The sequence below is a fragment of the Ornithodoros turicata genome, chromosome 4 (assembly GCF_037126465.1).
Source record: "Ornithodoros turicata isolate Travis chromosome 4, ASM3712646v1, whole genome shotgun sequence".
Taxonomy (NCBI): domain Eukaryota; kingdom Metazoa; phylum Arthropoda; class Arachnida; order Ixodida; family Argasidae; genus Ornithodoros; species Ornithodoros turicata.
Window position 1 is genome coordinate 40,027,925 of NC_088204.1, and position 25,511 is coordinate 40,053,435.

Genomic DNA, 25,511 nt, shown 5'->3' on the forward strand with positions numbered 1-25,511 from the left:
GATTCCTTCCGGGAGGCAATGACACCCAATGACACCATTGATTGGGATTGCGGGATACATCTCGCAATCTGTAAAACTAGTGGATCTTTGGTGCAAATTTGATGAACGCCACCTAGGGTGCGTAAGGCACGTCGGGAATTGTCGTCTGCTTCCGTCGTTGCACTGCTGCCGGCAGAGCCACCTGCTGGGAAACATTCTGTCATCGGTACGATATTTAAACAAATCTATATGAATAGTTCGAATATAAAAAGCAAGAATGTTTATATCCATTCAATCCAGTCAATAGGAGATTTTACAGCACAGTGCCGTTTTTGTTATGATTTCGTAGTGATCGCCGCGATTGCGGTGTTCACTAGCCTAACACCAGCCACAAAACGTATTATGTTCGGTTAGATCTCGATGGATGAGCATCAGTTGAAACTGATTTGCGAGAAACGTATATGAGGATGTACATTTGCAGTGTAAAATTAGAGTAGTCTGTGAAATGTTTCGTCAAGAAATTCCCGCTTCATTGTGTTTGTTTTCGTGGCCATTTTGGGTGACAGCAAGGTGTCATGGTGACCTCCTTGCTGAAAAGCAAACCAATGAGAGGAGCGAAACTATGATTGACAGGTCGAGCATCTTTTTGTTACTCCTCCCAATGGCAAGACTCCCTTTTAATATACGACTCTGGGCTACCGTAAGCTTACTGGTTACTTGTAAAACCATCATAACAAATTACTGTCATGCAACAGAAAGCGCTAAATATTTTTAATACGCTGGTAAAATTGCGCTAAAACGGCTCTGGGCGACGTCTGTTGGGAAATAATCCCCAATTGGTCAGGCAACAGTGGTTCATGTTCCCGACTGCGTTGCTGCTCATGATGACTACGTAGCCGACACGTAGCCGACACGTAGCCGATTCTTTTTTCTTTTTTTATACACTGTGTTATGCGTATGCAGTGTAGCTCTGACGTCGTACTTGAGGAGCAATTCGCAGTTGACGACGACTTCGACACAGGTTTGCCCATAATTTTCAATTTTAATTTTCGAAAAATAACTCTGAGCGCAATCGGGACGGAAGTTGTGACATAAGGGTACTGAGGGCTCAGGGTATCGAATAAATAAATTTTATGAGATTGTATCTCCACTGCTTTAGAACGCAGAACTTAACCGCATTACAGGTTCCTCATCAAGTGATCAAGGATCGCAAGTGCCATCCCCCTGATCTATTGAAATCGGGAAGCGGGCGCCTTTTTATGACACCTACGCAGTTATGGTAATGGTGACGAAAAGGCGTACGTCCCGGGCTTTCCACGAAACACGAGTGATCACGGTCTTATATCGGATAATGTATGGCCTTCAGGGTGTCATTGGGATGAAGTTCCGCTTTCAAGGATCCGTGCTACGCACTCAAAACATCGGAACCTGAACCCTCACGACAGCCGCACCACTTGTGGTCAGGAGCGGATCTAGAGGAGGGAGGGTCAGGATGTTCTGACCCCCTCCTCAATTTCTTCACATATTGTTTAATGAACTTAGATCGTGTACCTACCAAGCTAGCCAAGGCTGGACCCCCTTTCAGATCCTGGATCCGTCCCTGTTTGTGGTACGCATTTGACGTCAGTACGCAATGAAGTGGAGCGCATGTTTTTTCTGTGGGACGCGTGTGGGGGCACAGCAGGTGCAGAGGTGCAGAATGCTTAAGTGAGGTAAGAAGAGGTGCTGCTTAGTTACCCGAAATGAACCTACTGCGAAACGACATGTACCCAGAACGCAAAAATCGCATGAAATCTTTGCTGGTTGCATGCTGTCGTAGAACCGCGTGAATTTACTACAATGAAATGCATTCTGTGGATATCATATGGCTCAAGAGTCAACGAATCTAAAGGAAGATTGGAAAGGGACAGCCTGTTGAGAAGGTACTGGGGAGCTGGCCAAAACAGACCAAACAACCTGCGCCCTGGCGAACTACCTCAAGGACATACGTGCTGAAATAATCTTTTGAATTATTCCGTGCTTTCACGCATCAATCGTCTCGGAACAGCTGGTCGCGCCAGTGCGACCTACATTTCCTTTTTTTTTTATGTTTCTGTTCTATCATATTCGAAAGGGACAGCCATTCTTTTACCTCTTTGAGCAATGACCGGCTGACAAGAAAGTCTCTCCGCACGATCGGTGTCCTTGGTTTCGGATATGTGAATGTAATTTAGCAGAAGCACTTTCGGTATCGCTTTCTGCAGTCCCTCCAGATCCCAAAAAATATCCGCGGGACTTATATTCTTAAGAAGCGCACCGAACCTGAAATTGTGAAATGCCTTGAGAGATCTGGCCTCTAGCCCTTTCTCAACATTGCAGTCGACTGTCCGACCTATCCAGCGCTCGGTTCGGATGTTATTGGGTAGCAGTTAGGCGTCTACTGGATAAGAGCAGGTGCTGTGTCGTGCGGTGAATGGGGTATCTCAATTAGCCGTACGAGCCATACCACGTAGGAGACGGAGTACGTCGAGTATCTTGTTCCCGTTTGAGTCCCGTGTCGTCCTGTCCATGTCTGTTGCGCAAGCTTCCCACAGACTCAGGGAATTATGCTTCCCTCATCGAATCCACATTGTTCGCTGGTGCCTCCTTCTAAGTTGATATTGTATGTTTCTGGTTATCTGAATGTGATAACACGCCTGCGAAGAATTAAACTGTAACTTCGAAGGTATCGCAGATTTCGAAGAGCGACTCTGCACCGGAAATGGGATCAAAGGCGCATAGTCTATGCAAATAGTGATCTGAAGCGCTTATCCGTGCCATCATAGTGCGCGGTTACCATCGTGGCACGCTTCGGTCATTCGTTTTCCTTTGTTTGTGGGTGCACGTTTGATATTCGTGCATGGTAAGTGAAAGGTTTACCTGTTTCTCCCTGCAGTGTTCCGATGCTGGTCCTGGTGGCTACGACGCTGGTATTGCTGGTGTCGCGGTGTTTGTCGTCAGAAGGGGAGGTGATTACTTTAGGATACTTGACGGGATCTCAAAGGCGACCTGGAGATCGAAGTTACTCCCGTCCAGGCCTCACCCTGTCAGGTGCACTGACATTGGCAGTCTCGGAAATCAACTCTTTCCATCCCATCATCGGCGGACGGCGATTGCAGTTCCGTGTGGCCGAAACATTCGGCGAAGAGCGACACAGTGTGTTACAAACTGCCTTGCTATGGAGGGAAAACGTGTCAGCCTTTGTTGGACCTCAGGAAACCTGCGTTCATGAAGCTCTGCTAGCGGCTGCTTTCAACCTGCCCATGATATCCTACGTAAGTGATTTCTATGTTTTATTTGAAGGATTCAATGATTTTTATATTCATATATCTACAAAGCAAAGCTCAGAGCGGGACTGTTAGTCAAGGCGTACACTGTCAAACGGTCCCTACAAAGAATACATATACTTCGATTTAGAATCAATCGAAACTACAAAGTTGAAACAACAACAGTAAAAGATATGAAAAATAAAGAATAATCAAATATTAGAAAGTGAGAAGCAAAACCACAGTGATGTTAACACCTATGACGGTTGTATGGCAACGTGTAATTTTAGTTTTCTTTTCGACGAATACGTACTAGAAGCATGTCGTATTTCCAAAGGTAAACCATTCCAAACATTAGAGCCGAACGAAGCAAGCGTGAAACTACCGTAATTTGTGCGTGGTGTGAATAAGTGAAAGGTGTTCTCGGTGCCGCTCAAGAAGTATGCCGGCGCCCCGTTGCCTAAGTGTGGAAACTTAGTGAGAGGATAAGAAAAAGAACTTGCGCATTTGTATTACAATTTTATACTGAAGTAACCTATATATGTGGTACGTGTTTAGCAGCGAGGATGCAAACCACACTGAGTCGCGGGGGATGAATTGATAACATTATGCGAAGAGCTCGCTTGTGCATAGCAAGTAAGGGGTGTAAGCTTGTTTTGTATGTTACACCATATACTTCAAGGCTATAAGAAATGTGGGAGTAAACTAGAGCATAATATACACTAACGGGCGTATTAAGAGGAACTAAATTGTGGAGGAGTGACAACGCCCATATGCCTGAAGAAATCTTCGAAAGCACATACTGAATGTGCTCATGCCCCCCCCCTCCCCCAACTGAGATTTTCCTGGATGATAATGAATGGAAATTTGACGGTAAGTACCCTTCTAGAAGACAGCTACCGAATAACAGCTTTTCATTATCGTCATTGATGACTTTTTGGCAAGGATAAATGATATTGCGCTATGTTAAATGACTGTCAGAGTAAGAAATAAGCGTTGATGGAAACAGGCAGCGCAGAAGCATGAATCACCCAGAGTGACCTTCGTCTGCGTCATTGGCTGTTTTTTATTTGTATGTATGTTCTGCGACGTGATGTGATTCTTTTGTGTGCATTGTTTCTCTCTTATCAACCACAACCAACACCACCTAGATCAGGAGTGCCGAAGCGGCGGCCCGCGTGGCCCCCGAGCAAAAAAAAAAAAAAAAAGAGATCGACCCAAGCTTCCATGGACGGCCGTGGCGTTATTTGCCCTCGTGACTTTGTACTCGTAAAATTTATCTTGTGTTGATTAGTGACAGAGAACTGTTATCACTGACCTGTAACATACGACGACTAAGAGACTAGGGCAGCCTGTGGCAGATGACAACAGCGAAGACGACAAAAGTAACACAAAGACAACCAGGGAACGTCGAACTTGCAACCTTTAATCATAATCAAGCTTTAATCATATGATTGCGACGTTCGACGTTCCCTGTCTGTCTCTGTGTTGCTTTCATCGTCTGCGCTGATGGGTCTCTAAACATGACACTGCTTCGAATTGTTTCTTGATTAATGTTACTAGTACATTCCTACCAAAATATCTGAGCAAACCATACATTGCCGATTTGTAATATTGGTGCCTTCAATGCCACCAGAAACAGACCGGATCAGTATAGCAGGCTTGGTGATTTCGCGAGTGAATTCGAGTTATAAAAAGAGCGAAGGTTCTTCGAGTGGAGGAGATTTGAAACAGAGCTTTTTGGCTCGCAGTTTTCAGCAGTTGTTGCAAGGTTCCTGGTGATTAACAGATGGGACTGATTTACCTGCAGTGCGACTCACCGATAAGAACAAATTCGCTGAAGTTGGTGCGGTTTCGTGTTGTTCTGACGTTGGACGAAAGGGTCTGAAGATACGTATGTTTTCAGGGACAACACTGCCCATGTTCTGTACCTCGTATAATAATAATAATTCGTGGCTTTAGGTCGCGAGACATCTGTGTCAACATACGTCTGCGAGCAGGCGTTTTCTGTGATGAACCTGAATAAGTCAGCTGCGCTCACAACTAACAAAGAAACACCTCAACACAGTCCTTAAAATTGCAATCGGGCATCATGTTCACAGGATGTTTACACAATAGTTAAATAGAAGATGTGCCAACTCTCCTCATGACATAACAAATGAAACGGATTGCTGACCCTGTGATTGAGCAACGCTAATTAACCCAAATATATACGTTTTATGTCGCTTTAACTTGTGTGTTGTGCCATATCTATATCAGAAACAGGCTACCTCAAAGTTTTAGTATGCGACGTGCGGAGCTCCTCCATGGCTGAATGCGGCCCGCGGACACGAATGAGTTCGTCACTCCTGACCTAGACAGAAGGCCTCTCCATGCTTCCCCCTCCCGCGCCGTGACGTCACACAGTCTCGTTGGGCTGCTTCGTGTGCTGCTGCCGGTGCCGCGAGATTTTACATTGACCGCGTCCCACTGCATGAGTGATTATTTTATGACTGAATGAGCTTTTTAACGTTGGGGCGTGCTTCACCGACGAGTCCGGGTGCCAGGGCAATTATGACATTGGTCCGACACAGGGGAGTTTGAATCCTTCAGAAGCCCCAAGGACAAAAGTTTTTTTTTTTTTAAGCTGTCAACTGTGTTCATGAAATTGTCTTTCTTGTTCAGCTACCACTGGACTCTGCCAAAACAAATAAAGAAGAATAAGGAGATGCACACATATAAAATAATACATATTTACTTCATGCACTGCATACAAGGCCTTAGTTGTAAAAATTCAACATTTCTCCATCTACGTAGGTTTGCGAGCTTCATTGTAAGTCGGAATCAATGACAAAAACGTCAAGCTATGCTGACCGCAAGACAGGGAACGAAGCCGTAGTCTGCCTGAAGATCCCAAGGCTGATTCTTGATGGTGCGCCATGTATATATTCACCACCTGCCCTAGTTATTTGTCGACTGCCAGCACATTACAAGAGGCACCCGAGACGCGAGCGCCTGTCGCTCTTTTCGCGCTCGAAAAGTGCATGGTCTCCGCTTCGCTTCACTTGCAAATCAAAATTTATCGATTTATAACTCAAGGTACGCGCTTGTTTCGGAATATTTAATAACGGGGTGGATATAAATGTTCAATTCTGCAATCTCGCAACTCACCGAATTAGGTACTCAGTCGTCCAGTATAGTAAATGCACCTTGCGACAGGGTGTCAGCCCGGCTGCAAAATGCTTCTGCGAAGACCGCATTCAGGCGGCTCTCATATAGTTTTATTGCAAAAAATGTTGTAAAGAAAGAAAAGAAAAAAGGAACCTCCTGTATACTTGCGTATATCACGGAACTCCTTTCCTTTTTTCGTATTTCCTGGTCACTACATCATGACCACTCTTATTGTTTGTTCATATCTGAACGTAGATTGACGCACGCATTCCAAAAGGTATAGAGACGAAAATCATCGACGTCTCGTTTAGCTATGCTGATCCTAAAAAAGATACATCAAACGCTTAGGATCCTATATCCCCAAAGCGTATTCGAAAAGGCACTAGGGCATTAGGAAGTGCTAAATGGTTGAAAGCTATTTGCAGCTTACGCTATGATTGAACGGCGGTCTATGCGCTCCAGAAAAGCAGCACGTTTTATCGCTGATGTCGCTGATTTCAGTGAGTGCCATGCATAAAGACTGCTATGGCATACACTTTAGTTTGCCAAATTCAGTATCACGCACTATGAACGGAACGCACTGAAAGATATGTGGGTAGATGCAACGAAAGGTAGACTGATGAAAAACGAAAACAAGAGAGAGTAGCTCCTTCCTACCGTAGCCGAACACCACATTTCCTTTAGTATGGACCACATTGAAACCAGCAAATTAACTGTAGTGGTGTAAGTACAAGAATTGATTAGGGAAAAGGCACGGGAAAGGAAACGTATCTTTTTGGTTTTATTGTTTTACCTTCTACATTAAAGGGACCGTAAAATGCAATAGAACCTCCATGTTAGATACCATCATGCACAACTTGACTTTGTGATGCTTTTCGTACTAATTAATTTTGAACACTTTTAGGAAGTTAACGATGGCGTCCTTCTGTGTTCGCCCAGGAAAACAGGAGGAGCTCGCCCTGGATTGACGGACAGGTATCACGAAATATTGAGGTACCATGTAACGCATTTGAGACAGGTTAATGACTATCAGACATGTTTTCAGGAATAGCAACAGCTCTTGAGAAGTTCGGTTTAAACTGTTGTAAGTATAAATATAAATACATTGAAGATTATCCCAGCCATGTGTGCCATCTTTTGGCCTTTCTCTCTTTCTCTCTCTCCGCGTCTTCGTGTCATCTGCTCCTCTGCCATTGCCCACGGTCCCGGCGTGGGTAGAGTGACCAGAAGAGGAAAGGTGTGAAAGTGGCTTGGGATCGCTGCTGTTTGCAAAATCTCCCGTACAGCCGATTTCTACGAATGTCTGGTTTACGTTCTTCTGTTTCGGGATGCCCCAGCCGTGCACCTTCGGTGGCGAAGCGCGCATTGCAGCTATAGTCAGGACCCGCCAGTTGCTCGCGTTCTCAATAGATGTCGTGCGAATCGCCTCACGGTTGCCGGGTCTTGGGGTCCGCAAACTATGCTTGGCGCGGCAAACTTTGAAATTCGATTGCTAACAAAGGGCTCAATGTGCAGCGGAGCTAATATATATGTGAAGCGTACACAATTTCACCAACTTCGTTTTTTCAATTTCACCAACGTTTCAAGAAGTACACAATTTCACAATTTCCACCAACGAAAGCTCATGATGACCAAAGATATATCACCCCATCAAACACTGGCGCAGCTCGTTTCTATTTACTGCCCAAAATCCACAAGGTACACGCCAACGAGCTCTATACGGCTGACATCCCCGGCAGGCCAATTGTATCTAACAACAAAACACCCACAGAACGGCTCTCGAAATTCCTGGACCACTATTTAAACCATATTCCGACAGCACTGCCATCCCATGTACAAGACATACCACACCTCCTCAGAATAACCATATATATAAACAACACGCGTACATTTGGTAGGGACACAATACTCGTCGCGCTAGATGTGACATCACTGTATACTGACATCCCACACAACGACGGAATCACAGCCCTCTGCAATACCCTTTCTACAACGAACACCACAAAAGACACGGAAACCATCCACGCTCTAATGGACTTAGTCCTTAAACTGAACTACTTCGAGTTCAATGGGGAATACTACCTACAAGTACGAGGGGTGTTCAAGTCAAACCGGGAATTTTCATTTTTCGCAAAGGTAAAATGAACTTACACGCGAGAAATTAGTGTTATTTTTCAACATAATCTCCTGGTGCACTAGTCCGAGCGTTTCACGAGGGCTTGAATGCCAGCAGCGTAGAAATCCTTACCGGCGCATAGCAGCCATGACCGGACCGCAGTCTTGACCACGTCGTCGCAGCTGAAGTGGCGGCCCCCAAGGAACGCCTTCAGTGGCCCGAAGAGACGGAAATCGCTGGGGGCGATGTCTGAACTGTAAGGGGGATGTGCAGCAACTCCCAGCCACGCTCAGGACTGTAAGGTGCGTGTCGTGAGACGCGCGGTATGCGGGCGTGCATCTCCCTGTAGGAGGAAGACTCCTTTGGAGATGAGGCCCGGCCGCTTTTGCTTCAGCGTCTTATGCACATCCCTGAGAACCTGGCAGTAATATGCACTATTGATGGTGGTACCACTGGGCAGAAAATCAACATGAACAACGCCAGCCTTCTCACAGAAAACTGTGGCCATGACCTTACCCACAGACGGGGTGCTTCGGAACTTCTTGGGAACTAGCGAGCCCGGATGCTTCCACAGTTTTGATGCGCGTTTAAACTCACGAGTGAAATGGTGCACCCACGTTTCATCGCACGTGATGATCCGATCAAGGAACGGCTGTCCTTCAGTGTCGAAACGGTACCTCAGCTCTTGGGAGATTTCCAGTCTTCTCTGGCGGTCAAACACGGAGAACTGCCTCTGGACCCAACGGGCAGTAACTTTCCGAAACTGGAGGTGTTCATGAATGATGTTCATGATATGTTCAACGTTCCCAGAGAAAGGTCCGTCTTTCGAGCCAGTTCGAGAAATGTTGTCCGCCGGTACTTGAGGATCAAGCGCTCCACAAGGTGGATGTTCTCAGGAACTCTGACACTGGGCTCTGTGCCGCCCCGCTGGGATCGTCCTGCACTGATGTACGGCCGTCTCGGAACCGTTTGCACCACTCAAACGCTTTGCTGCGGCTAAGTGTATCGTGGCCATACTGAGCCTGAAGTCTTTACGCCTTCATTCACGAGAAACTTCATGACAATTCGCTGTTCGATGTGCGCGCTCACCTCGTTGTCGGCCATCTTGTCCAGCACGTCTCTTATGTTTTGCACAAACTTTGGATCACCACCTGGTCAACCCGGAGGCCTGTCGTGTGTGAAAATGACGAAAAGGGAGTAGCACGAGCTATTTCTACACTCAGAAGACAGAAAGTGGTAAACGCGGAAGTATGTCGCGTGTGAAAATGACGAAAAAGAAGCAGCGCGAGCCATTTGTACACTGTCTATTTGTACAGCCATTTGTACACTGCAGACAGAAAGTCCCGGTTTGACTTGAACACCCATCGTACACGGTACAAGTATGGGCACATCAGTTGCACCCACGTACGCAAATATCTTCATTGGGCTCCTAGAAAACAAACTTCTTAGCTCCCTCGCATTAAAGCCCACTATGTACCTTCGATATATCGATGATATACTTATAATATGGGAACACGGGGAACATGGATTTGAAAAATCCGTAGATCTACTGAGCACCACGCATAGCACTATAAAGTTCACATCACAACACTCAACTCACTCAATCAGCTTTCTCGACACCACAATATGACTAGACAACGGCAACCTCACCACAACCCTGTACAAAAAGCCAACTGACAAACAACAATACCTTCACTTCAAAAGCCAGCACCCGCGTCACTGTAAGGTTGCAATTACTAACGGGCAGAGTGTAAGACTGCGCCGAACTTGTTCAAACGACACAGATTATGCTGAGAAGCTTGACGAACTCTGCAGCACACTTGCCGAAAGGGACTATCCAGACTCCCTCCTAACCGAATTCCGTCGCAAGGCACTCACACTTGATCGAAACGAGGCTCTGGAACACCGAAAAGATCCTGACGCGTGCCAAATAAGCTTCATCACAAGATACTCCAACGCACTTCCAAACATCAAAGCCATTCTACGGAAGCACGAGCCCCTCCTCCAAAGCAGTGACCGGCTTAGATATATTCACCCATCCAATACAGGTGACCCCCATACCGACGCGCAAAAAAACTAGCATACCCCTTGGTCAATGCCAAAATCAGCAAAACGAACACCCAGTACACGCCCTGCAACTTCCCACGCTGCAAAACATGCAAGCACATTCAACACGCTAACTCCATCAAAAGCACTGCGAGCAATTACACCCACCCCGTTAACCACGCATGTGTGAATGAACCACGCACGAGCTCCAATGTCATATACTGCATTGAATGCGGCGACTGCTCGATGCGATACATTGGTGAAACCGGCCAACAAATGAACAACCATCTTTACCGGACACAGAACCGATACGTCCAACAAACTTCCCAAGCAGTCGCCAAACACTTTAACGTTCCTGGTCACAACTTTGACAACATTAAACTATATATTCTAGAAACCGGGTTCAGATCCATACGTGACAGACGTGACAGGGAGTCTTATCTCATATACAAGTTCAACGCTCTTCACCCGTTCGGCATATCCAGAAATCACAAGGCACCCTAGAAACACTTCACAAATAAAATATGCTCAGACCTTTCCCTTCTATCCCTTTTATCATCTGTTATATTCTGCATGGCCACTGCTTTTTGCTTTCTTTATTGCATGCCACAACTTTGTATTACGAATATATATCTTTATAAAATGCTTTGCTCGCTCTGGAACTTTCCCCACGTCACCACTAACCTCCTTATCTTTCTCAATGCCTGCCAATTTCTGCCTGTGGTCCCGCTTCGTCCCCGTGTACGTGAACCTCCCATTTCTGTAACCGGAGCCAAGATCACTTCGGTCACATAATTCCCTCCACACTCTAACATAGCGGCCATTCACTCCGGCCGTCGAAGCCCGTACGGACCCCATCTTCCCTCCGGGCCGTTGACCCACAATTCGCATGAACCTTTAACACGTCACACCTAACCCTTTAAATACCCTGCCAATGATGAGGACGGTGCCCAGAAGAAGAACAGTCTCTGTTCGAAATATCGGCGGCTCCTGTCCTGAGGCAACTCACTTCGTACAATTTCTATGGGTTTGCCATGCGCTTTTCAGTCCCTTTAACGGTAATTTGGTGGTTCGAGTCTCGTCTCGCCCTTTTGCGTCTGTCCCCGGAGCCAGGAAATGTTACCGACAACAAGCCCGCCCTATGATACGCGTAGAAAGCAACCGAGTCAAGAGTAGCATGCAAATGGCGAAACACAACACCTTCCACACCAAGAGAATAAGGCAGCCTTCGACAAGGTGAGACAGCGCCTCGACCTGAACCTGCAATCCTTGGAAGAGTTGAAGATGATGTCGATGGCTGTTCCTCTACATAAGCTCAAGTCTTCCGTTTGACCACTTGTGTGCACGTCTCTGTTTGGTTGCTTTCCTGTGCCTGTTTACGAAGTGCTTCGTTGTTTGTTCTCAGTGCGTTTTCGAAGGGTGTAATTGGAGGCTGTGAAGGCAGTTAGCGCGTACACACCCGATTGAAGCCTCGGGGAAGTCCTATGCGGGTGTCTTATCGACGTAGCATAAGACCTAATGCAATTGACCAGCAATCAACACGTGCTATTTTTCGCTGTCTGACTTAATAACGACTGCATTATTTCACTATAATGTAGGTTGGTTGATGTGGAAAGCGAACGGTTCATTGCACAAGCGAGAAAGGACGGATGAGTGCCTGATTCGTGAAACAGTGCATCACGTTATGGTGAGACAGTCAGCAATGACATAGCGCCAGCTCAGCTGATAAAGCAACCAGGCTAACAGTTACACAAAGGGGCTATTGATAACGTCTTTCACGAGTTACGCAACGCCGAGTGAACGACAGCAGCACTTTATTTCAATGGTGACGAGCGGGGTGTTTCATAGCCATAGACAATACTGTACCCCATTTCAGTTTTTCATTTACTTCCTGATTATTCACTTGCGGAATAGCAAGCCGACACTCCGTTTGGTAGACCTTTCCCCCTTTTTTGTCGTTTTCTGTTTGTTCTGTTCAACATACCCGTCTCCCCAATTTCTGGTGGAGACGAACCGAAACCACGACCGCAAACCAGGTGGTGGTGGTGGTGGTAATGGTGAAAGGGCTTGCCGTTGTCGGCCTCACGCATTTGGGCTACGTCACGACTGACGCCCTGGGGAATGTGCGTCCTGGGCCGACTTCTAAGGGAACTGTGCCAACATATGTCTGAAAGCGTCTGAGGAAAACCCCCAGACAGCACAGCCGGTACCGGGATTCGAACCCGGGTACCTCCCAGTCTCGACGCGATATGGCAAACCGCAAACCAGTTTACGTGGCGAGCAGATCAGCGCCTCGGCCAATCAGCGCCAAGTGAGCTTTGTTCTCCTGCGCTCTCGAGACGCGCTTGTTTCCGCTCATTTGCACAGGTACATTTTGAGATGATGAAAAAAATTGATGAAACGTCAACGTAGTTGCTCGTGTCACGATTTTTTTTAAAGAATCGGGTGGCTTTATATAATACTAAGGACTGGCCCCAATTCAACTATCTCTCATTATATTTTCTACCAGTCTGTATTACTGGCTTTCCTTTAGGATTACGGTACTGAGTTACTGAATATTAATAAGGTGACCGGACGTTTATTATATTAGGTTTATGGGTTTATTACTGGCACTCAGTATCGCAGGTGGCGATCAAACTCCCCATTCATCATCTCGCAATAAAGTTGTTGTTACTGGCACTCTAAATACAAATAAGAAGTTGTTGGAGAAATATATTGGGATATTTGCTTTCCCATACCCAGCTAGGTTTCGCCCGTTTCCACTTGGGTGCATCCTACGGCGCTTTTCAACAGCATGCGCAAAAACTTTCTCATTGAGGCCCTTCCCTTCTGGGACGTCCACTTCTCAAAGATTTCGTCCGCCCGCCATTTCCGGCTTTCTTGAACCTCCTCTCTTATCAATTGTTTGACACTCGTTCGTAGCGGACGAAAAACCTCGCTGAATATTATGCCTCGCATGGCGCTTTTTGAGTGGGGGAACGCGCTTTGGTTGCGTAATGATCCAGAGTTTTCAGTAGCGCAGCCTGATTTCCATAATCGAACTTTCTATGCGGCTCCTCGAGTGAACGCAGCCTCATTCACAGAGAATATCGAACCGCTCATTCAATGTGTAGTTGTGTTCCTTCCGGCTCTGTTTATACGGGACAGAGTGATGACCAAACGCAACAGGCTCGCATTGGTGCATTACTGGCCCTACGAGAATATTGGGTTCACAAGAGGAACAGAAATAATCTAGACTGAAAGCAAACTCCAGAGCCCTTACACGAGTCAACGTCAGGAACAGTGATAATGCGCAGGCAGCCGTCTCCTTGCCTGCGGCATTGAACGTGCACAATAACAGTGCGCTTCTCTGTTTGTATTGCTTCCGCGGGTGCTTATTGCATCATGCGTAATTGATGAAGAGCTCTGGTATAACTGTGAATGTTGTCGCCGTACGTCAGGTAAAACTGTACCCAAAATCGCAATTACCGCTAGTGAGACACTGATGCGGCAAAATGGCTGTGATTAATGGGCAACAGTAAACCAAATTAAATGTCTGGGATAAGACTGATTATTCTTGAGTCGTCTGGATTGCCTCTTTCGTCGTGCGAGTAACTACGAGATTGCAGCAACAGAATAAGCGAAAGCAAATAATAAGAATAATCAGTATAAGCAAAGTTAAAGGCATATTGCGTACGCTTGTCAGGTTTATCGCAAAATTAATTACAGAAACACAACAATCAGCACCGGCGTAATTCTGCACGCTGAATGGCGTCTCTGTTTGGCTTCGCCGTGTTGGCTTTGCCGGAACATCACGTGGTTCGCCCAAAAGATGATTTTTTGTTTTCAAATTTGTTGTGAGCGCCATGAAGCAACTGCGCTATGAGCGGCGTACAAACGTGGACAGATGGAGAGAGGACAGCAGGGAGGAGTGGGGGATGCGTCACTTTGCATTGGCTACATGTCGCGCGTGTCGTACTTTGATAAATGTCATATGCCCACCGCGAATAGCAATGATACTGTCATATGCTTAACGTCTTAATAAACACATAAAGTATCGGGCAGTAGCCCCATCAGTTGCTGTTGCATAATGTATGGAAATAAATCCGGAGTAGCTCCATCGGTTGCTGTTGCATAATGTATGGAAATAAATCCGAAGTGGTTCCATTGACAAAACAAAATTCGAAAGACAAATTATCCGGGGGGGGGGGGGTATGTTTATTAAGAAAACGAAAGGAAGGGTCAGCCAGACGAGGGTCAGCTTGCTATTCCAAACAAAAAAAGGAAAAGAAGGGAAGAAGGAAAGAAAACGAAAAGAAGAAAAGGGGAAGAAAGAAGGAGAAAGGGGGAAGAAAAGAAAAAGAAAAATAAGAAAATAAAAGGGAAGAAAAGGGAGAAATTGGGGAGTAAAGAAAAGGGAAGAAAAGGAAAAGAATAAAAGGTAAAGGAAAGGAAAAGATGAAAATAAAAGAAAAAAACAAAGGAGATAAGACTTTCAGCGTGTATACGCAAATACTCAATCTGGTGTGCTATTCGAGAAAAATCAACAAGGAAAGATGTATCTAATTTAAAAAAAAAATAAGCCGCCGTTTACAGAGACTGCTCTGAAAAAGGAAAAAAGAAAAAGAAATCGCCGAGAGCACTCTGTAGCGGTTTGCAGACTGCAGTACATAGAGCTTACAGAACTATCGTGGAAGCAACATAATTCTGCAAAGAAATACAAGTGATCTGCATTCCTGATAACAGAGCATTTACGCGCAAACAGCGAAGTCTCTAATACACTATTACAAGTCCGTTCAAGTCAGGATAAGGGCGCCCTTGTCAACACGCAACATCGCATTCTGTCTAGTCAATCTTTTGTTTTCGTCGGCGTGCCAGAGACGCCATCGGCAATATCTTACCGCCATCACGCTTGGCGGGCTGTGTTAATGACGGCATATACGTGCTATAATAAAAGGGAGCTTGTGCACAGGGCAGGAAATGAAGTGCGCTGAATATTGACCAAAATGCGTAACCGAAATTGCAGTTTCCTGTTCTGCATCAGCAAGTACGTGAGAGCACCACAAGGAGTCTGCATTGGAATAGAGCTATACTAAACAGTGAAAATGGGAAATACAAATGTTTATTCCGCATAGTCTTCATCGTATGGGAAATGCCACGGCCCATTGAAACCAGTCAAAACCGTTGGCTGTGAGAGCCGGCACCTTAACAATGACTTTCGCCCATGCTGCTTCTGTTTCTTGTACATTGTTCAGAGTAAAAGAGGAGGGAAGAGGCAAACGTCTTTAGAGAAGCATGTGAATTAACATGTTTTTTCTTTTTTTCTATCTCAGCCCAAAATAGTTTCTGTAGCACCTTTCTGTATGCAAAATAACTGGTATAAAATCTCAACTTCCCTCCTTTAGTTCTCACGTGAAAGGGGCAGCAGTCGGTGGGGGTACTGTTTTCCAGCGGCCAAAAACCATGTGGAGGTCTGTGCGCGCAAACACGCAGAACTGGCGCACAGATAGTGCAGCTTACGCTCTGCGTGGCCTCCTTTGTCATGCTGCCACGTTTCTTGACGCAGGAAGTGTTGGAGGAGGTGATCCTCTATAGCTCCTGCTCGAAACGTGAAAGCGCTGACACACAAAACTCTGTCTGTGAGTTTAAATAATAATAAATGGTAATTGTACTGTGTAGTGCACGTAAGGTGTGCCTGCCTGTGTGAATTTTAAATAATCACAAGCTCTGAATTATCCTACATTATCCTTGTTTCGTGACATTGGTAAACCTAGCATTCCTAAAATGAGCTGTCTCGTATGTTGGAACCGTTGTAACGGGTAGCAGCAAAGGGAACGGAAGTTATACTCCCCATGACAGTAGGCAAGAGGCCTAAAGATGCAGTCAGTCAAACACGGGTGACTCCACAAAAGATTACATAGTTCTTATTTTCAGAAAAGAAGTTTCATTTTTCTGTCTAAACAATCGCACTAGACTGCCACGCTGCAGGTCGCCCAGCCCTAGTATAGGAACCACTGGGTGAATATAGCAAAGATTACAAATTTTGATCGTATCCTAAAAATAGGGGATGGCGTTTCGGGCGCTTCAACCCTTGCAGACTGATAGTCAGTGGTCTCCTCACGTTTTATCGATATATATATATATATTTTTTTTTTTACTTCAAATGCTGTCACTTTGTAGAAAAAACATCTGAAACAAAACAAATTCCCATCCCCTGCATTTCCTATGGCCTATACCGCCCGCAAACCATAAATTGAGAAGTTACCCGTCAAAAAGAACTCGTCACCAGTTAAGTTACCGTGTGAAAAATGTAACTAAGTTAATAACGAAGTTCTTCAGAATAACCGGGCGGAATCGGATTAACCCGCAAAGGTCACTCCCTAGGTATAGGTCATAGGAAATACATGGGGTGAGAATTTGCTTTGTTTCAAACATTTTTTATTTATTTTCCTTTTTTTTTATTCAGGCAAATGACCCTCAAGCGGTAACCGCATACGACGAATTCTCGACGGAAAACCGGCCACCGTCACCGTTTTTCCAGTGAGCCAACGACGACAGCGATGGACAGAAAAATCCGGCGAAGAGCGGAAGCGGCCGCTCGACGGCAGCCAAAGAACCGCTTTACGCGCTATCGTTCCACGAGCGGACGTGGCGGGCATTTCGGATGCCCGTATGACCAACCTTGGAACTGGGAAGCATGCTCTCGCCCACCCGCTGCTGTCTGAGGGAGCTTTTGTAGAGCCTGCTTCGCGAATATGCTTTGACCGCAAGAACTTATTCGGTGTGCCACTATAACTTTTCCATGTGTAGCAAAATATTTATCAGTTAATTTGAAGTCAAAATTTAACACGGACTACTGAAACGCCCGCTAGGGCGCCACCCTCCGCCGCAATGGAAATCTGTGCATGCGGTTCGTCCCGCCGTTTTTCTGTCGAGTTGTCGTGCCGGTGGAAAAGTTGGCCGTTTTTCCGTCGAGAAATCGTCGTATGCGATTACCGCTTCAGTCTGGAAAGTTTGAAGCGCCAGAGATGTTATCTTGTATTTTTACGACTCGATCGAAATGCGTAACCTTCGCCAAATTCGGAATTCCTTTCAATTCCTAGGAATGAAAGGTATGGCCAATTCCTACTCCTGGGATGGGCTTGGCGACCCCATTCCATTCCGTCAATTCTATCAGAAAAAGAAAAGGGACCGGTAACCGTACTGGCTAGCCCAGTAGCCACCGGGGCGCCCGACTATTCCTACAACAGTTTCCGCCATTCCATTCCAATTCCATTCCGGGCTCTGATAAATCTGGAATCATTCTGGAATCATTCCAACTCCGGAGTGACAACTCCGCAACCCTGATGCACGTTACAGTGGCATGAGACCAACGACAGCGACAGAGTTGTTTATTTGAAGGTCGCCTGTCGCTATGTGCGTGGTTCGCTCTGTCGATTGCAGTTCGCAAGAAGACTTCTTCCGTGCGTACATTTCTTAAGACAGCCCATAATGCCGCTATTCACCTCCTTATATACACGCAATACCATCTCTATTGCTGCTGCGGGCGACGAGAGTCCGGTACGCGTGTGGCGCAGCTCTTCACATGTTATGACACGTGAACCGTCAACCACCGCTACCACTTTTTCTCTGGGCACGTGACGCCAACCTCACAGTCGGCGTGACTCGTCGAAATGACACATCTGCATCGCCCGCCATTTTCTCTTTACGTCGCTTCTCTTGTCGCGCCAAGGGAGGCAAGGGTTCTGTGCGATGCGACGTACTGGACAGGATCGTCACGTAATGGAGCCCTAAACAGCTGTCGCTGTAAAAGTTACAACTTTGTTACCGGCAGCGTTTATGAAACGGCTGATTTTCTTTTCCGTAGCGATATCCAATGCGGATTCTGATCTATACTTCCGAGCATGGCAACAACGAGGAGATCCCAAACGGGCTACTTCAGGCGTTTCTTCGTTTGTGGGAGCCTTGCATGCGATTGTTGACGTATATAATACTCTATATCAAAAATTCCAAAATAGGAAGTGTGAAAAAAACTTTAAAGCGACCAGACCGGTACCTATACCAGAAGCAAGACAAATGGCCTCACATGCCTTCTGGTTAATCTAAAAGTCACGACCTAAAATGTTTCGACCAAACATTTATGAGTGAACCTCACAGCAAGTGGGCCCACTGCCGCAATCTAATTCTTCTACCATTGTAGATGCCCCACGCGCTTGTGAACTTTTTAGGGACGTGACGTCAAGTAGAATCTCGGTCACCGGTCTTTAGTTGTTTAGTGGAGGGGTTACGACAGTACGTACACCTCCACTTTCCACGTAAAGCGGTCCTGTCTTTCCGAGGCACCCGAGATGGGAAGAAAAAGGAAGAGGGCCTCGGACTGCGTTTGCCAAAATCAAGATTTTGAACTCTCAGGCAAGGAAGATGTTGTCGTATGCAAGTATTGTCGCGTGACAGTTAATGTGGGCTGTGGAAGAGGTGCGGCGCGCATATCGGAGAACGTGCAATCGCGGCGCCACGTGAATCTGAAGAATCCTCCTAACGAACAAAGGTAAGCAAACGCCTTCCGGTCATTTCTTGCAGCACTTACAGAACTCGCGAACTAAAGAGCGCGCAGCAATGTCTGACAAGAACCTCGGCAAGTATGCTTGCATTTATTACAATAAGCTTAGATGAGTTGTGCTTTCGTTGGTTTCGTGAATGCGCCATCACCTCGCTGTGGAGCAATAAAGTTTCTTTTGTGATTTCACAGAACTGGTAATTCGCATTGGTTGTTGTTGTTAAGGCTGCGTTAGACGCGTACAGCACTGAAATTACACTGTAATTGCTGTTCGCCGATAACTGTCGGGTAAACCATGTACACGCAAAGAAAAACATCGAAAAACTCAGATTTCACGAAAATCAATAAACATTGAGAAACATACGCCGAATCCGCCAAAAAATAAACATCGAAAACGCGGAACCCTAGTTGTAGCGAGAGTTCGAGGTAATTCGTTACTGTCTTACTGTCGTCTGGTTACTCTACTTTTTTTTTTGATAACTTGTAACTTAACTCGGTACTTTTGCGCCGTGGTAACTTTCAGAGGAACTCGTTCCTTTTTCAGGGAACTTTGCCAAAGTAACTTAAGTTAAGTTCCAAGTTACTTTTAACTCGCTTTTCACTCACGTCCATATATTTTTTTTTGCTTTCTCTCCGGGTCCTTCATGGCATTTTTTTCCATAAAACGTGATATTCAATAGGTGACAGTATTTTATTCAGGAAGCAAGAACCGCTGCCATTGAAACTGTGCGCCCACAGGGAGTACGATGCAAAGCGTTCAAATAGACCTCTACCACAGAAACGTCACCATGACATTGGTAGACAGACTGAAACCGAAACAAATTGGAAGGAGAGGGTTCCACGAACGGGCACTTGTTCGCTCCCTCCCATTGAAAGAAAGCCAGGACCGAGGGTCGCGTCTCTTTAAGGGACCATATCGTAATCCCCTCAAGACTGTGGCTTTCGGGCGCGACCTTGTTCACCTCTAGCTTCGAGCGTGGTTCAATTCTACCAAATTTGTGGCGCTGTAGAATACTATGACGTCATTTGTTTAAAAACAGGGAGAGGTCTATTGTTGGACATAAACGAAAACGATCTAAGCGTGTTGCACTCCTCCACAGGCAACTCAAGGTCTAACTCAACTGCTCACGCGCGCTGCACCTGCGTAATGCTATTTTGTGTCCGAAGTAACTTGGAAGTAACTCGATCTTTCTTTAAAGTAACTCAGTAACTGCGAGTTACGTTTCAGGCTGAAGGACTTCGTTATTAACTTAGTTACATTTTGCAAACGGTAACTTAACTTGTAACAAGTTCTTTTTGACGAGTAACTTCTCAATCTATGGTTATAGCACCGACTCCCCGGGGAAAGATTTGCTCAAGACAAAAATTCAGAGCTGCTACTTACGAGTGACTTTCTGTGAACACATAAGCATTCATTTCGTACCGGGACTCTTCCTTATTGCGTATGGTACGTCTTAGTAGATTCATAGACATCGATATCTCCAATAATCTTCGGCGTTGCCGGCGTTGTAACCGGCAGGTCGAACGAGGAGCGAAGAGAATGATGAAACTGCGAGAGAGCGTAAGGAGGAAAGAAACGGGGAAGCGTACGGCGAGAGTGAAGAGGGCGCGAAGAGGAAGGCGGAGAAGGAGGGCATGCTTGGGAAGCGAGAACGCATCTGGTTGCACTTCGGTGAGCTTGGCTCCAAACGTGCGACTGGAAAGGTGGGGGTAGTTAGTTCACGAACTGGGATAGGAGTACTTCCTGTGGAGAGTACTATGTGTGGAAAATAAAAACATTGGTGTATAACTCAACCTCAACAGCTGCACTCAAATTTCGCATTACCGGCTATTGTAACGTCCAGTAAAATTTTTTCCCGTTTTCTCTCTTATGTGTGTGTGTCATGTTTTTCTTTTCTTTATCATCACCATCATCAACAAACGGAGAAGGAGAAGTGTACATTATTAAAATCGCTGGACAGACGCTATGAACACACAGAGGCGATCGCTTAAAATAAAACTCCGAAGCAAACCTAAGACCAACTTTCATTCAATGTAGCAACACTGCATGGGGACGATTGACAGGTTGGCCTGTACAGTGTCGGAATGGTCTGGAGGCAAATTTATCCGAGTACTTCTATCGATTCATTAGAAGCGCGAGTCCGTTCTATCGCTAATTCTCAGGCTACCATAAAGATGCAGACAGACATGTAATGTTGGAGGCGTAGTTAACATTAGTGCTGTGCAAATATTGGAATTTTTCGAGTATTGAAGCGAATATTTATATGTTTGATTGGAATTCCGAACCGAATCCGAATTTCAGTATATAAATTGCGAATCAAACCGAATGCCTCTTCCGTACCAATTATATTCGAATAGTTACCGCGCAAAAAGGAACGCAAGAACAAACAGTTAATCTAGAGCGAAACCACCAGAGACACTGTTTAAGTACACCTCATTAAGTCAAAACGAGGTGGCGCAGCACTCTTCTTCGTCCGCGTTTTCTCTTAGTGTTTATGCTGTCTTGAGTGCACAGAATGTCCACTTGCGCCACTATCGCGGTGGCGGAATGCGCCACTATCATGGTGGCGCACTACAGGGTGTCAGCTGTACAGCAAGGCAACCCGGCACAGAAATATGGTTCTATTCCTGCCACCCAAGTGGCCAGCGAACGACTATCCAGAAGAGAGAGTATGCTGTCGGATCACGTAGATCAGCTAGTGTTTCCGCTCGGCAACATCACCTTCTGAATGCATGCTGCCAGGGATTTGGCGCTTGTATACCGCTGGAAAATAAAATATATCTGTTCTTTGTTTGCGTTTTCTGTAGGTTTGCGCTTTAATTGCGCTCCGCCTATGCGTGCAAACACTTCGTTTTTGCAACTATGCGCTTGGTATCCGCTTCGGTTCTACAATTATTCGCTTCATATTCCAATATTCAAATCGGCTATTCGCTTCGTATTTGCTTCGGCCCTATAACTATTCGATACGATTTTGAAACCACTATTCGCACAGGTCTAGTTAACAGCTTGTTGCTTGTAAACTCAGCGCAGCAAGTTATACATGTGACAGAAAATATTATAATTTGCTAATGTAATTGCGGTAACACGGCTCGGCGCGACTTACGGTAGGTAATAATCACCGATTGTCAAGCAACAGCCTACTATGTTCCTGACTGGCTTGCCAACTTCTTTTGTTAAGCGCACGCAATATAGTTTTGTCGGCGTGCTTGACGAGCAATGCGCCGTTGGTGGTGACTTTGACACAGTGTTGTCCGTAATTTTGAATTTAAATTTTCTAAGAACTAATGAGCGCAATTGGGCCGGAAATTCTCTCGTAACGGCACTGAGGGCTCAGGCTATCGAATGCGTAGATCAATTTTCTGAGATTGCGCCCCTACTTAACTACTACGCTTTGTAATTTCAATATCATATTGACAAACTGTTGCTTATAGTATAAACAACAGTTTGTCGCGTAAATTTATGCAAACGTACATTTCAAGATGGAATTAAAAGTTACAGATTTGCTTTCTCATGCTTACGTAATATGTGGCCCGGTGATCGTTATGCCTTAAGATTCAATGGCTTTATAGATCTCTAGTTCCGTATGATACAATTACCTTTTGAATAATTTCGGGGCTGTATATACTGTGAAAAGGTGCCGCGTCATGCCCATTGTGCCTGGTGTCATTCACAGCGACGAACTGCCATCAAAAACTGATGGCAGTTCGTGATGCCATCAGCCATGTTGCCAACAGCCAACTGATGCGATATTCGTTCATTACGTTTTTATCGTCGTTTCCTGACAGCGAACATTTAAGGTACAGCCTTTGAATCCAACTTCCCAGACCGACGGAAGGAAGGGTCACGGGGAGGGGGCTGTGTGGGGCCACCTTACATGAATGGAGATCGGACTGGGTGTCTGGTATTCTCTTTCGTAAGGCATTATGTTTTACTGAAATTGCGTGTTCATTTGATTGAATTTTCATTACTGCAACTAAAATTTTTCTAAATAAGGAAAATCTCTTAGTCCTCAGGAGCTTATTCGTTGGCACGGTCATTACCTTCGGGACACAAAACGCATTCCAAACTTCAATTCGTTTGTATCTGATAGTCACAGACAGCAAGGCCAGCCATTGCCCGAGTAACCGACGTCAAGTAAGGCGAAGTCATTTAGACATATTTCGAGTCATGCAGGACGTCTGTGTCACTTTATTATGTTAGCTTGTTTTTATTTTCCTTTCTTCTTCTTTAGATTTACTCTTTTTTTGTAAATGGACAGACTATCAAAAATGCCCCCAAGCCCACAAAGGAGATAGGGTCAAATTCAAACGGTTAGGAGGATCTAGTTTTAAGGACAAGCCTTCCTGCAGAATCCGAACACCATGAGTCACGGTGATCACCATGGTCACCACATGTCAGGACCTGATGAAGGGCAGATCCTACTCGAAAGCTTTACATGTCAAATGCCCCTAGCGGTTTGAATTTCATTCGTGCCACTTTTTTCTTCGTACAGTACATTCTTAATGTGGAAATCCTAGGAAATTCAGATCACCCCCCCCCCCCCCCGCGCCATCGCAGCAACACACTTTCCGACAAATCTGCCAACTTGACTACATGAAAAGGGAAATAATTTGCCACAATTTGTCACATTAGTATTCGTTACGTTTCTATGTCTTTACCAAAAACGTTCTCTATTTGCAGGCGCATCGAAAGCAAATAAAGAAAAATAACAGAAAAGAATGTCAGAGGAAGCAGCATTGCGAGGACCATATCGCACATAGCGAAGTCATCCTTTGGTGCAGAATGCAGGCATAACCTAGTCAGTCGAGCTTTCTGAAAACTCTCCCCTTTCCGTCCTTGCCTTCTTTGTTTTTGTTTTTTGCCTTAACGAAACTAATTCCGAAATTAACCTTCCCCTGTTTTTCTTGTTTTTTTTTTCCCATTATAATCATATGTTGCCCCCCCCCTTTTCCGTCATGAAAGCAAAACATCATGGCAACGAGGCATGAATGGTATAGAGGCTTCTTCGGGCTTCGTCCGTGTCGCAAATCAAATGAAGCCGTGCTAGAGTGTTTGCGTGACTGCATCTCATTGCTTTGATGAATAGCCCTGAGTCTCCACGCGGTTCTTGTCAATCAGTGGAAGCAAATTCAATAGCAGTTGAATAAGATGTTGACTACGGTGTTACTCGGAATTGCTCGACTGCAAGGCAGTGAGCGCAATACGAATTGCTCTATCGTAGGCGTAAACATCATTTATGGGACGCGCGAACTTGAAGGAAACTCAAAATATTAAAAAGTGTAAATATTAAGCGACTAACTCTGGAGCTCTCTCTTGATGTGTATAGGATATCGACGCACTCAAACTTTTGATATGGGAATCACTGCCGGCGAAAGGTGGAGGAATACTCACGAGTTTTTCCCATATATTTATGTTTTTTAATGTTTCAATCAAGCTTTTCGCACCGTGCAGTCCACAGTGCTCACTTTCCTGTTCAGCACGAAACGTGTTTGCAGGGAAAGGAATTGTTATGGACTGGCACGTTTAGGAATACGGCTGCCGCTGTCAAAGTGGATTCACTCGTGCGTATATGTCGAGGCTCCGTTTCGAGCCGCTTTTGGGGAACCGTTTCCCACTGCGGCTCTGAGCGTGGATCCGCTAAGACGTATCATCCAACCAACCTGAGCACTCCCGGAAGGGCGGCAGTGGCTTTCTTCGGCGACGGCAGACCCGCGAACACAACACGCAATACTGCGCTGAGATTTTCTTCTCCCTTTGTGTATGTTTGGAGCGGCTGTCCCAGTGAATTCGTTCATTGTCACCAGAACTTGTTGTTTGCTGTCTAAGTTGTCAACGAAGAGCTTGGAATTTACGTGAACCACAGAATCAGCGAAACTAAATAGGACTTGAGTGTTGCAAGGTTCGACGGCATCCTGACTTGCGCCGGTCGTCTACATGTTATCTCAGCATATAACTCTGCCGAAACAAAGGATCACAACATCATCATCCAGTGGACCACAGGGCACTGCGGTATCAGTGAAAATGAGAAGGCGGACCAGGCTGCTCGAAGTGCTCATCATAAAAGAACTACTCATAAAATCTACTTCACGCAATCCGATGCAAAGTACATGCTGGCCTCCTTACGTAACCGTCTCTCTAAAACCATGTGGACAGGCGACGTGATGAATCACTCGTTCCTCGCGCGAATCGACCCCAACTGCACCTACTGCCTCCCATCGAAGATGCCAAGGCCGTTAGAGTCCGTCATCCACCGCCTGCGACTCAACGTTCCGTTCGCAGCAGCATCACTTCATAAGATAGGTGTCCTTGGATCGCCGAACTGTTCAACTTGCGGAAGTGTGGAGAACACGGAGCACGTGCTGGTCACCTGCCGACGCTTCGACTCTAGTCGGCGAACAC

The 25,511-nt window shown here is 45.7% G+C and overlaps 1 protein-coding gene across 1 annotated transcript in view; it reads left to right on the forward strand.

The window, feature by feature from the left end:
• The window catches only part of LOC135391451 (guanylate cyclase 32E-like), a 709,869-nt gene that overhangs the window by 181,174 nt on the left and 503,184 nt on the right, over positions 1-25,511 (forward strand). Inside the window, exon 2 of the mRNA XM_064621704.1 lies at positions 2,894-3,272. Coding sequence (XP_064477774.1) covers positions 2,901-3,272 — 372 coding nt within the window. The 5' untranslated portion in view covers positions 2,894-2,900. The remainder of the gene's footprint in view (positions 1-2,893; positions 3,273-25,511) is intronic.